This window comes from Meriones unguiculatus, chromosome 18, assembly GCF_030254825.1.
Source record: "Meriones unguiculatus strain TT.TT164.6M chromosome 18, Bangor_MerUng_6.1, whole genome shotgun sequence".
Lineage (NCBI taxonomy): Eukaryota > Metazoa > Chordata > Mammalia > Rodentia > Muridae > Meriones > Meriones unguiculatus.
In genome coordinates, this window is record NC_083365.1 from 20,482,290 (window position 1) to 20,494,313 (window position 12,024).

General features: G+C 44.9%; 1 protein-coding gene across 17 annotated transcripts in view; it reads left to right on the forward strand.

Annotated features, from left to right (window-relative positions):
- Ppip5k1 (diphosphoinositol pentakisphosphate kinase 1) overlaps window positions 1-10,616 on the forward strand; it is a 48,759-nt gene extending 38,143 nt beyond the window's left edge. For all 17 annotated transcript variants that reach the window (XM_060372253.1, XM_060372250.1, XM_060372255.1 and 14 more), the window contains 2 exons: window positions 7,737-7,850; window positions 9,492-10,616. In XM_060372253.1, the coding sequence (XP_060228236.1) occupies window positions 7,737-7,850; window positions 9,492-10,432 (1,055 nt within the window). In that variant the 3' untranslated portion in view covers window positions 10,433-10,616. The remainder of the gene's footprint in view (window positions 1-7,736; window positions 7,851-9,491) is intronic.
- The last annotated feature ends 1,408 nt before the right edge of the window (window positions 10,617-12,024 follow it).

The following is a 12,024-nucleotide window of genomic DNA, read 5'->3' on the forward strand; positions in this document are numbered from 1 at the left end:
TTTCCAATTGTTCTCCCAACCTTCTGTAAAGCAGAATTCAGGAAGATGAAGCAAAACCAGAAAATCCCCCTTGGGAGTTAAGTGGGAGAGAAACCAGCAGTAGTAGCTGCAGTAAACCTTTTCCTCATATCCTGAAACAGAATATTCATTTCTCTGTACCCTGCTGTCTTCTTTATGGCATTAGCCATTATTCTAAGCCCACTGTCTGGGCACCACTCTGTTTTATTTAGGTTATAAACTCTGTTTTATTTAGGTTTCTTTTGCCTCTTCCTTCTCTACCCAATCCCTTCTAACACCCCAATACTGGGTAGGAGAGAACGGTTAGTGGGGAGAGGGGGCAGAGTTTTTTTAGCTACTTCCTGCAAGTTAGGGTTATTGGGTTCCTTGGGATAAGTCCAATCTTCATTTCAGCATATCTCCAACTTCTTCTCATCCCACTGCACCAGCAGCAACCAGGAGCAGCATGGGGGAAGCACCAGCAGCCTTCTTTCTTTCTTTCTTTCTTTCTTTCTTTCTTTCTTTCTTTCTTTCTTTTTCTCTCTCTCTTTCTCTCTTTCTCTCTTTTTCTTTCTTTTCATTCTCTTTCAGATTTATTTATTATGGATACAATGTTCTGTCTGCATGTATACCTGCACACCAGAACAGGATACCAGATCTCATTACAGATGGTTGTGACCCATCATGTGGTTGCTAGGAGTTGAAATTAGCACCTCTGGAAGAGCAGCCAGTGCTCTTAACCTCTGAGCCATCTCTCCAGCTTCATCTTCTTTCTTGGAGCCTCCCAACACTCTCTGAGCCCTGGCTTTTATTTCTACTCAGAGTCTTCAGTTAAACTATCTGCAGCTGGCAAAAAGCCCCTCTCAGAGCTCACATAGGCAAATAATTTGCTGCTGTGGACAATCTGAATCAGTCCCATATCTTACACCTGGGATCAAAATAAAAACGTTTCTATCCACAACAATACTGCATAAATAATAAGGAAATCTTTAAAAACAAACAAAGCGGGCTGGAGAGATGGCTCAGAGGTTAAGAACACTGGCTGTTCTACCAAAGGTCCTGAGTTCAATTCCCAGCAACCACATGGTGGCTCACAACCATCTATAATGAGATCTGGTGCCCTTTCCTGGTGCACAGGCACACATGCAGGCAGAGCACTGTATGCATAATAAATAATTAAAAAAAAAAAAGCAAAAGAGAAATCCTGTCTCAAAAACAATTGCTCTTTAAGAATTCAGTTGCTAGCATCCATGTCCTGGGAATCTAACACCCTCTTTTGGCCTCAGTCATATACAGTCCTGTATATATATGACTACTACACAGACACACACACACACATGCACAATTTAAAAATAAAAGGACTGGAGAAAAGGCTTAGTGGTTAAGAGCAATTGCTGCTCTTGTACAAGACCAAGGTTCAATTCTCAGCGTCCACATCAGGCTTCTCACGACTTCCTACAACTCCAGTTCAGTGGATTCTTCTTCTGGCCTCCCCAGGCAATTTCATGAACATGGCGGACATATAGATGTAGGCAAACATGCACATAACTCTTAGTTTAAAAAAAATAATGATAAACCTAAAAACAAACAAACAAACAAAACAAAACAAAACAAAAAAACAAGGTGTGGTAGCATACCTATAGACCCAGCACTATGAGGCAGACACAGCCACATCCTTGGGGTTTATAAGCCATCCTACCCAACCTGCTCAATTAGTTCCTGGCCAGTGAAGGAAACCGTCTCAAAAAGAAAAAAAAAAAAAAAAAAAAAAAGTGGAGGTGCTGATGGCGTTAAAGGAAGGACACCCAAGGTTGCCTTCTGGCCTCAACATGCACATGCACGTGAACTAACACACATGGATAGTTCGGAACTAAAAATGGACCTATGGGAAGCCAAGGGACATTGACCCAAGCTGAAGAACACAGGGCAGCAGAGATTGCACGGTCACTTGGCTCTCAGAACTTCAGCTATCAAAACGGAGATTTTCCTTGATCATTTTGGTGGTCCCTGTCTGTTTTCTTGTGTAAGCTGAGTCATGATCCTGTCCTAGATTTCTCCCTATTTTCATAAACACCATGACCAAAAGCAGCTTGGGGAGTCAGGAAGGAACTCAAGGCAGGAACCTGGAGGCAGGAACTGAAGCAGAGACCACGGAGGAGTGCTGACTGTTGCCTCATTCTCTGGGTTCACAGTCAGCTACCTTTCTCTTGTTTTCGTTTGGCTATTTATTTATTTATTTATTAAGGTTTATGTATTTTAGATGTATGAGTGTTTGCCTGAGTGTATGTAGGTGAACCTTAGGTGTGCCCGATGCCTGTAGAGGTCAGAAGAGGCAGTCAGACCCTATGGAACTGGAGTCACAGATGGTTGTGACCATACAGGCTCTGAACAGAACCCAAGCCCTCTGCAACAGCCACAAGTACTCCTAACTGTGGTTCCGCGTTTCCTGCCACCAGGCTGCCACCAAGTGCCACACTGAAAGTATGTGCTTCTTTCTATGGATGGTCTGAGTGTTACTGGCTTCTGGGTGGAAAGGAATGAACCTCGGGGTCCCAGGTTCCCCTTCATTCAGGAACACCGGGAGCTCGGCACCAAGGCTCCTGATCTCACCAGGGACGTGGAAAAGAGTTTTCCACCGTGTTACAGTCAGTGCTTTTTATCGAGATTGCAGCTGAAACTCGGCGTTCTGAAGCTGGAGGCAGTGGTGATACCTGATACCTCAGCCCTTTGATAAATCCACCGTCTTTAAGGCAGAGGGTGCGGCTGAGAGCTCTGCCCTATCCAGTGACTGATAGAATGCAGGTTCCAGGCTGATCCAAGCGGCGGGAGCTTGGGACTTCAAGAAGTCCGAGGTGATCAGAAAAAAATTGGCATCTGCCTCAAAGTAGCCCAGAGGTCCAGAGGGAGCCATCTTTCCCCCAGAATAAATGACGAGTGTCAGAAGATCTTTGATGAAATAGATGGTACTCTCCATTTATTTCATGTGAAACACGGACACATAAACCTTGGGCATTGGGCGGGGCTTTGAGGATGAATGTGTGTCATTGGCTGGGACTAGGATGCTGGCAGTACTGTATTTGCATGGGGAAAGATAACACAGCCACATGTAACCTTGAGGTTGAGTCTCATGCTCCTGAAGCAGGCACAGAAAACAAGGAGAGAGCTTTGTTGCATGCCTTCCATTCTCAGGATGAGATTTAAATCTCAAGTTCGAGATTTCTGGGGTTTGAACTTGCTCCATCTCCATCCCATGCCAATTTCCCTAGAGGCAAGGTCCACCAGCCCCACACTTAAGCACTGAGCCATCTCTTCAGCCCTTAGACAGTCTTCTTATACCTCCTACCTGCCCCGAGGAGGCACTGCCCTTGTAAGCTGAGCCCTCCCGTATCAAGCATTTATCAAGAAAAAGAGCCACAGACTTTTCTACAGGCTGCTCTAATGGAGGAATTTTCTCAGTTGTGTTCCTTCTTCCGAGATGACACTGGCTGTGTCGACTAAGCACCACAGAGCCTGACTTATATCCTTATCTGACCTACCTCAATTCATTGGTGCTGCTGGTAAAGCATTTCTTTTTAACAAGGCAGTTAACTTGCAGTGTATTGAAGTTCAAGATTCAGTCAGGCTCATGGCTGCCACGTAGTTCAATTCGAATCTCTAAATCCACCACTGAACACAGCCTGCATCTTAAGGAAGACCATGTGACCCTGGCCTAGGCTCTCACCTGAGAGAGTGAGAGCTCTGAGGAGCACCTATCGTGTGATAACTCCGTTATATGAGTTGGGGGAGGGGTGTGTGGGCCCAGGCACACATGTCAAGGCCAAAGGACACCTTGCAAGAGCTGGTTCACTCCTTCTACCATGTGGGTCCCAGAGATCAAACTCTGCTTGTCAGCAAGTGCCTTTAGCCACCCAGCCATCTAGTCCTCTCCCATTTGATACTTCTTGAAATAAAAGAGCCAAATTCATCTTTTTTCCCAGCTCTTCACTGAGAACAAAGTATCTGCTCATGGAGTTTAGTGGCACAGTCAAATTATCCCTCTTGCCTCCCTTTTCTTTCTCTTTAAAGTTTGTGTTTCCCATCCAACAGCAGTTCATAGAGACTACTATATAGATGATTCTTATTTTTCTCTTATTTTTTGTGTCTTGAGGCAGAAGAGCCTCTCGTAGCTGTATGAGGAAATGATTGCAGCTATCGCAGTGGAAACGTGTGTTTTATAGAACTTTTTAAATGGAGACTAGGTCAAGAGGCTACTTTTTAAAACTCACCTGGGTTTCGTTTTAAACCCTTGAATTAAAAACAGACAAACTCAGAAACCAGGAGCTGATTTACTCGATCTGCTAGCTTCAAGGAGGAAGTCTGAGTCTGCCTGGCTTGAAAGGCTCCATGACAGGAGGCTGGTGCAGGCTGATGTGTCATGTTCTTGTTGGAGAGGGACCATAGCTCGGGCCTCTGCCCTAAGACGCCATTCTTGCTAGTATTGTCAGCAGTACAGTCACTGTTGATGGGAGATGTTTTCCTGAAAGGGGACAGACCTGCTTAGTTGTTGTTTTTCCATGAAACTGAAGTATAGGGAGGCAAATAAAAGAATGTTTGTGAGGGAAAAAAAAGAAACCACAGTTAAGCAACCACAGAGGCGTAGAAGTGACCGACAACATACAGTTGGTGCCGGTGGGGTGGCGTAGCAGGTAAAGGTACTTGCTATCATGCTAATGGTGCGAATCTGATCCTGGGACTTACATGATATGAGAGAACCAACTCCCCTATGTTGTTTCCTGACCCACACGCCTTGGATTGTGTATGTACACACAATGTATGTATGCATGTATGTATGTATGCACACACATACATACACAAATACCTCAGCAATTAGGAGCACTGGCTGCTCTTTCAGAGGACCTGGGTTTGAGTCCCAGTACCCACAAAGCAGGTTGCAATCGTCTGTAACTCCAGTTCTAGGGAATCTGAAGCCCTCTGAAAGTCTCTTAGGGCACCAGGCAGGCAGGTGGTACACAGAGATACATAAAGTTAAACTTCAAAAGTTGGCGGGTGACCTAATAGCACACTTGACATCAACCTCTGACCTCCACATGAGCGCACAGACACATGTGTACCTAGATGTGAACATGCATCTAGCTACACACCCAGGGTAATTTATTTGTTTGTTATGATCCAATAAAAGCACAAATCAATCCTGCAGCTTTTATTGAAGAATTAGAGAAAACTACATTAAAAAGGAAAAGACAAACAGGGACTGGAGATGTAGTTCATTGGTACCGTGCTTTCCTAGCAGACACGAAGCCCTCGGTTTGATTTCCAGTACGGCATAAAATTGGGCATGGTGATCGTCCTAGTGAGGGTTACAATTGCTGTGATGAGACACCAGACCAAGTAATCTGGGGAGGAAAAGCTTTATTTGGTTTATTCTTCCACATCACAGTCCACCACTGAAGGAAGTCAGTGCAGGAACTCAAACAGGGCAAGAACCCGGAGGCAGGAGCTGATGCAGAAGACGTGGAGTTCTGCTTTCTGGTTTGCTTCCCACCACTTGCTCAGCCTCCTTCTTACAGAACACAGGACCATCAGCCCGGGGGTGGCCCCACACACAGTGGACTGGGCCCCCCATTAGTCACCAATTAAGAACATGCTCCACAGGCTTGCCTGCAGCCCCATCTTAGGTGGCATTTTCCCATCTCTCAGATGACCCTAGCCTTTACCAAACCGACATGAAACCAGCCGGCACAGTGGTGCACCCTTATACTCCTAATACTTGGGCAACAGAAACAGGTGGACTCCGGTAAGTTCAAAGCCGCCCTGGGCTACACGGTTCTAGGCCACACCGACGACAGAATGTAGTGAAATGTATCTCAAATGAACAAAGAAAGCCGGGCGGTGGTGGCACATGCCTTTAATCCCAGCGCTTAGAAGGCAGAGGCAGTCATGTCTCTATGAATTCGAGGTCAGCCTGGCCTACAGAGAGAGTTCTAGGACAGCCAAGGATACACAGAGAAACCCAATCTTGAAAAAAGGACAACAATAAAAAAGGAACAAAGAAAAAGTGCTGTTGCATTAATTAACTGGCTAAAGAAAGAAAATTGAAATATCTATAAATTGATGAAGTTAACATTTCAAAAATACTGAGTAAAAGATGATATTCTTCTAATAAATAAAGTCTAAATGACAAAATTAAAATCAAATCCACACTTTATATTTGCCAGGGTAAACTCCATATGGATGAGATACCTAAGTGCAAAAATGAATGGTACATAGATCCAGGGGGTTACTGTTCCACAGAAACACACACACACATGCATACACACACACAGCCAAAACTGCTGGAATTAACTCTCCTTAGTACTCCAGAAAGTAGTCAAAGGCTCCTGGGCAGCAGCGTGGAGACTGGGCTCTGAGTAAGTGGTGAAGCCTGTGTTTAACATGCGGGTCCCCAGCAGCACACACAGAACTAATCATTAATTAAAAAGAAGTTAAAAGGCACCTGAAAGAGAAGGAAGGGGGTGAAGCTCTTTTGTTGTTCCTGCTCCCCTTCCACCCCCTAGTTTGGTTGTAGTGTGTTGCTGTAATTGTGTGTGGTTTGGGTGAGATTATATGTATCAGATCCCCGGGAGCTAGAGGTGGTCGTGAGCCACCGGGGTTAGGGTGTTAGGCATGGAAGAGCAGCAAGAGCCATCTCTCCAGCCCCTGGTGCTAATTTTAAAGATGACAGCCATGCTTCCGTATGACACCATGGTTTCTGATCCCAAAGAGGCAAACAAGCAGAACTTAGTCTCAAAGGAAAAGGCAAAGAGGAATAAAACATTTAGAAAAGTGAGAGACAAGACCTCTTCAAATGGAATAAAAGGCTTGACTCTTTATTTCTCAGTAGTTCAACCAATTCCAACAGGACGTGTGCAAACTGATCCGCAGTAGACGCATCATGTTCAGATGCGAAGAAGACAGAAATGCAGAAAAGCAATTTTTGTTTTGTTTGAGACAAGGCCTCTCTATGTAGTTTTTGCCTGTCCTGGAACTCACAGATTCACCTGCCTGTGCTTCCCAAGCTTAAAGGCTGGGATTTACAGGCATGCAACCCCTGGCAGAAGACAGAAAAATTCAAAAGCAAGAAAGAATCAAGTTTTCATTTTCAAGGCAACTTCAGAAAAAATTTTTTGTACATTTGTGTGTTTGGGGGATGAGGCATATATAGAAGACAGAGGACAGCCTGCAGGAGTCAGCTCGCTCTTTTCACCATGTGGGTTACAGGGGTCAAACTCTAGCCATCAGCTCTAGCAGCTAGCTCCTTAACTCTGAGCTATTATCTACTTTTTAAAGACTATGTGCACTATCTATCATATTTTCTGTTATGTAGAATTGAAAACGTGTATGTGTGTGTGACGTGAATACAGAAGGGTGTCCATCTGTCGGAAAGTAGGGGGGACCAAGGGAGAGGGACAGGTTAGAGTAATGGGGATGGCAGATAAGTGTGAACAAATTATAATAATGCATATGTATGGAAATGCCATAATTAAGCCCATTATTTTGTATCAAACAAATTAATAATTGTATAATTGGAAAGAATCAAAAAGTTTGAAAAAAATGAAAAGGTTTGGGTCAAGGTTTCTAGGGTATGTTTCTTCTCAGCCAGAGGGAGGGTAAAGTGACTTTTCTTAAGTTGACAATCTATGACACCTGGATTATTTGTCATGTGCTTTTTATTTATGCCTCTCTTCCCTCCACCGACACAGCCCTCTTTGACTCTATGCACAACAATCAGGCCTCAGAAAGCCCGTTTTCCCCACCCCGTGCTCTTCATTCACCACCCCTGCAGCTTCGACATCGTTCTGAAAAGCCACCTTGGTGTAAGTAAACATTTTTAGTTTCCTAATCAAAAGCCAAGAGGGATTAGTGGATAAGAGACCTGTCCCATGAGAGTTAAGAAGGGGAGGGGCAAAGATAACAGACAAGTAGGGAGAAGCAGTCCCTCAAATTATGACTATGTGAGAGCAGACACCAGAGGGTCACTGAGGTATTAGGTTCTAGTTGTTTTCTTTTCCTTTCTTTTCTTTTCTTTTCTTTTCTTTTCTTTTCTTTTTCTTTTTCTTTTCTCTCTCTGTCTCTGTCTCTGTCTCTCTCTCTCTTTCAGAGGAGGAGGAAAGGGTTTATTTTCTATTAGACATTCAGGTCACTATCCCTCACTAGGGCAGTCAGGCTAGGAGCTCAAGGCAGAAATTGAAGCAGAGGCCATGGAAGAGTTCTGTGTGATAGCTTGCTCCTCGTAGCTTGCTCAGCCTGTTTTCTTATATGTTGCACACCAGTTCAGGGGTGCAATCTCTGGGAATTCACTGTTCATACATACGAAGGTTAATGAGTTTTGATTATTGATTTTTTGTTTGTTTGTTTTCCTTTATTTATTTAGTTAGTCATTTACAGCCTGCTGCCAGGGTTCTCATTTCTTTCTTTCTTCCATTTGTTGTCCTTTTCTAGTGTCCTCATTACTTTTTCATTTTCTGCCTTTACCTAAACTTGCCAGGTAGCCCAGGCTGAGCTTGAACCTTCAGTGCTTCATAGTGCTATGGGTGGTTAAAGGTGCCAGCTGCCATGTCTCACTCCTGATTTAGAAAGTTTTTCTACATCCTCTTGCTTTCTTATTTCTCGGGATATCTCTTGCTCCAGAGGCATGCTGATTGCTTTAAGGGATGACTCTTCACTTGGTCTTACAAAAGGTCAAGAACTGATTAAAGAAGGGTTCCTAAGAGAAGGTGAACAGTACATTCCATCAAGAGTCCTTCTTTATGTTGTTGGGTTTTTTTTGCGGCAGGGGTGGGGGGGATTGTTTTGTTTTTGTTTTTTGATACATGGTCTCATGTAGCCTAGGCTTCCTTTTGACTTCTGACCCTTCTATCTACCAGGTGCTGAGATTATAGCACCACCATTCCTAGTTTATGCTCTGCTGGGTACTGAGCCCAGAGTCTTGTTCATGGTAGCCTGGCACTCTACCACTGAGCCACGTCCATAGTCCCCTCAACTGGGACCATCCCAACAGAATGATATTGCCCTCATCTTCTCCTCTGTCTAATCATATCTTTACACTAAACCTATAGAATTAGAAACTATGGAGACAGAACCTGATAATCGACAGATATTTAAATGTCTCCCATAGTTTCAATGTGTAACAGTGATTGTGAGCCATTTAGATAAAATGTCCACGTGCTTTCAGAGTAGGAAGGAGGAGCCATGGAGATCTGGAATTGGGATCAGAGAGTATTTGTGAAAAGCTAGGTGAAGTAGGCCTCATTCTCTGGAATCTTAGATAAGCCTTAGCATCACTAGGCCAGTGTGACAGTTTCTTAGCTGAGTAAGCATACATCTGCCCCATTTAGGAAGAATTCAGACCCTCTTTCTCCAAACATGTGAATGTATTCTAGCATTTAGTGCACATACATGGGCAGAGCTGCCTCCTCCAGCTTGTCTGACTTGACTTCCTTAACTTTGCTTTACAGACAGCAGTGGTCCTTCCAGCACCGTGTCCAGTGCCGGCCCTTCCTCTCCTACTGCAGTGGATGGAAACTCACATTTTGGCTTCAGTGATCAGTCCTCTGTAAATACACATCTGACAGAAGAAAACCAAGACCTTGGGTTGCTCCAGGAGACCCCTGGAGATGGAACACAAGAGTTCCCCGTAGAAAGACAGCAAAAGCTTGCTGAGCCTAATCAGTTTCCTCAAGAGACACCTGTGGAAATCCACCCTGTAGGAGGTCAGGATGTCACTGAGGAGGTCAGCCAGACATGCCAGGAGGTCCCAGACGTCACCCAGCCATGCCATGACATCCTTGAGGAGGTTGGTCAGCCTAACCAGGAAGTCCCTGACATTAGCCAGCTGTTGCTGAAGAACCATGACACTGCTGCCAACACGTGTCAGCCATGCCGGACCAGCCAACTATCTCAGAGGGTTTATGAGAAAGTTTGCCAGTGTTGTCAAGACAACCCTGAGGAGAGTAACCAGCTATGCCAGGAAGTCTCAGCAGAGCTGGGCAGGATGGTCCATGGATTCCCTGTAAACACTGATAGAACGGTCCAGGAAACCCTTATGGAAATTAGCAGGCCAACCCAAGAGCTCCCCAAAGAGATCATCCCAGCATGCCAAGAGTTGTCTTTGGAGGTTGGCATGCTGGCTCAGGAGGACCTTGCTCTCACTGAGTTATCTCAGGACATTCCTGAAGCTAGCAAACCACCCCAAGAGCTCCCTGAGGAGACTGATCTGCAGGCCCAGGAGGCCGCTGAGGAGATTGATGAGGAGTCTAGGGTGGTCCCTGAGGTGGTTGATGAGCTGCCTAGTGAGGATATCTCCCAAGTTCAGTATCTGCCTAGTGATGTAAACACGGAAAGCCAGTCTCTGGCTCATGACCAGCACTCACCCTTTCCACCAGCAACATGTAATTAGTCGCTCTCTCATTGATGTCACACTCTTCCAGCCATTTGAGCCAGCAGCCTTTCTGTTGGCTAACACACAGAAAGAGCCCAGAGCAAGGCCCAGACTCACACCAGAGGTGTCTGAGGAAGTAGGCCTTTTGGCATGAAACATACTTCTGACAGAGCTTATGCCTAAGGAGGAGCCAATTTATGTTCAGAGTAGCTACTGGCTCTTCATGTAGCCATGGAGTGGGAAATCGTAGATTGTTCAAGGAAATGCCACTTAACTGATGAAGATATACTGAGGAACAGCAAAATGGAAGGTGGCAGCGTCTCTACGTGTTGAATGAAACCACCACCACCTTTTAAGGTACCTTCAGACCATATGTGCATTTAAGGAAACTCTTTTGTCACTGTCACAGGCAAGCCCAGGATAGCCACCTGAAATGTCTGGAAAATAGAGTTCCCTTCTCAGAAATATCTATCATGGCCACTTGTGGTTTAGACTAGGCTCATGGGTGTTTCCATATAATTGCCAAGTGCTCCCTCTGCCCTAGTCCTACTCCCGTGGACATGGACTCTAGAGGAAAGTAGATATTAGATTGTCATGCACCTTCAGAGTGACTGCTTAGAACGCTCTGAGAGATTTGCATCAGTCTCTGAAGCTAGGCCTCCTTTTGTTGTGAGGCTATTGAGCTTAGAAGATGCTATAGTAGAGAGAATCAAGTTCTATTTTAAGCAATTAGCAGAGATCGATGTTGTACAGACATGAGCAAAGGTTTAATATATATATATATAAACATATATATTTCTATAATTTGCCAGGGACAGACTGGCCAAAGATCAAACACTCCAGGGTCCCCAAGAGGTTTGTCCTTACATCATGTGTCTTTAGGACCATATGTGACTATGAAGCTTTTCCCAAAGATCTAGGGATGGGAGTGGGCGTGGGTAACGCAGTCATTGGCATCAGGGCCCGGAACATTACAAGTGCTCAATAAATACGAAATGAGTGCGAACAATGGGTTGGTGATGCCTTTGTGAGCTCAATGATGAATATGTAAGCCAATTGTGTCTGTGACTGAACCAGCCAAAAACTTCTGAAGATGAGCAGGGACTGGCTTTAAAAACATAGAATCCTGGCACCTCAGAGAGTCCCTGTAAGTGGCGAGTGCCAGTTGTTTTTAACGAGCAGAGTGTTGCGCAGCATGACTGGAACAGATCTGAGCTCTGTGAAGCGCCAGAGGCCACCTGCCTTCCCACCAGCTCCCGATAAACACCTTCTAACGCCTTACACTGGTGCCCTGGAGTGCGAGTCAGGGAGATGAACAGGTGATGCCAGGTCTCTGCTCTGTTGACATCTTCACACCGGGAAAGATAAGGATACCGAGAGGACTAGAAGATCCCTTTTCTATATACAAATTTATAAACTGACCACTGGTGACATACCTAAGACTAGAAAGGTTTTTACTGAGGGGGTTAAGCGTAGCTTTCATCCACTGGACAGTAAGGGAAAAGGTTCAGTTTCCACGGGCCCCACAGAATGCAGACTCCATTCCCTAAACCAAATGTTTATGTTCCCACTCTCTGTTCCTGCTATAGGCTTCCACATTTTAAAACCAT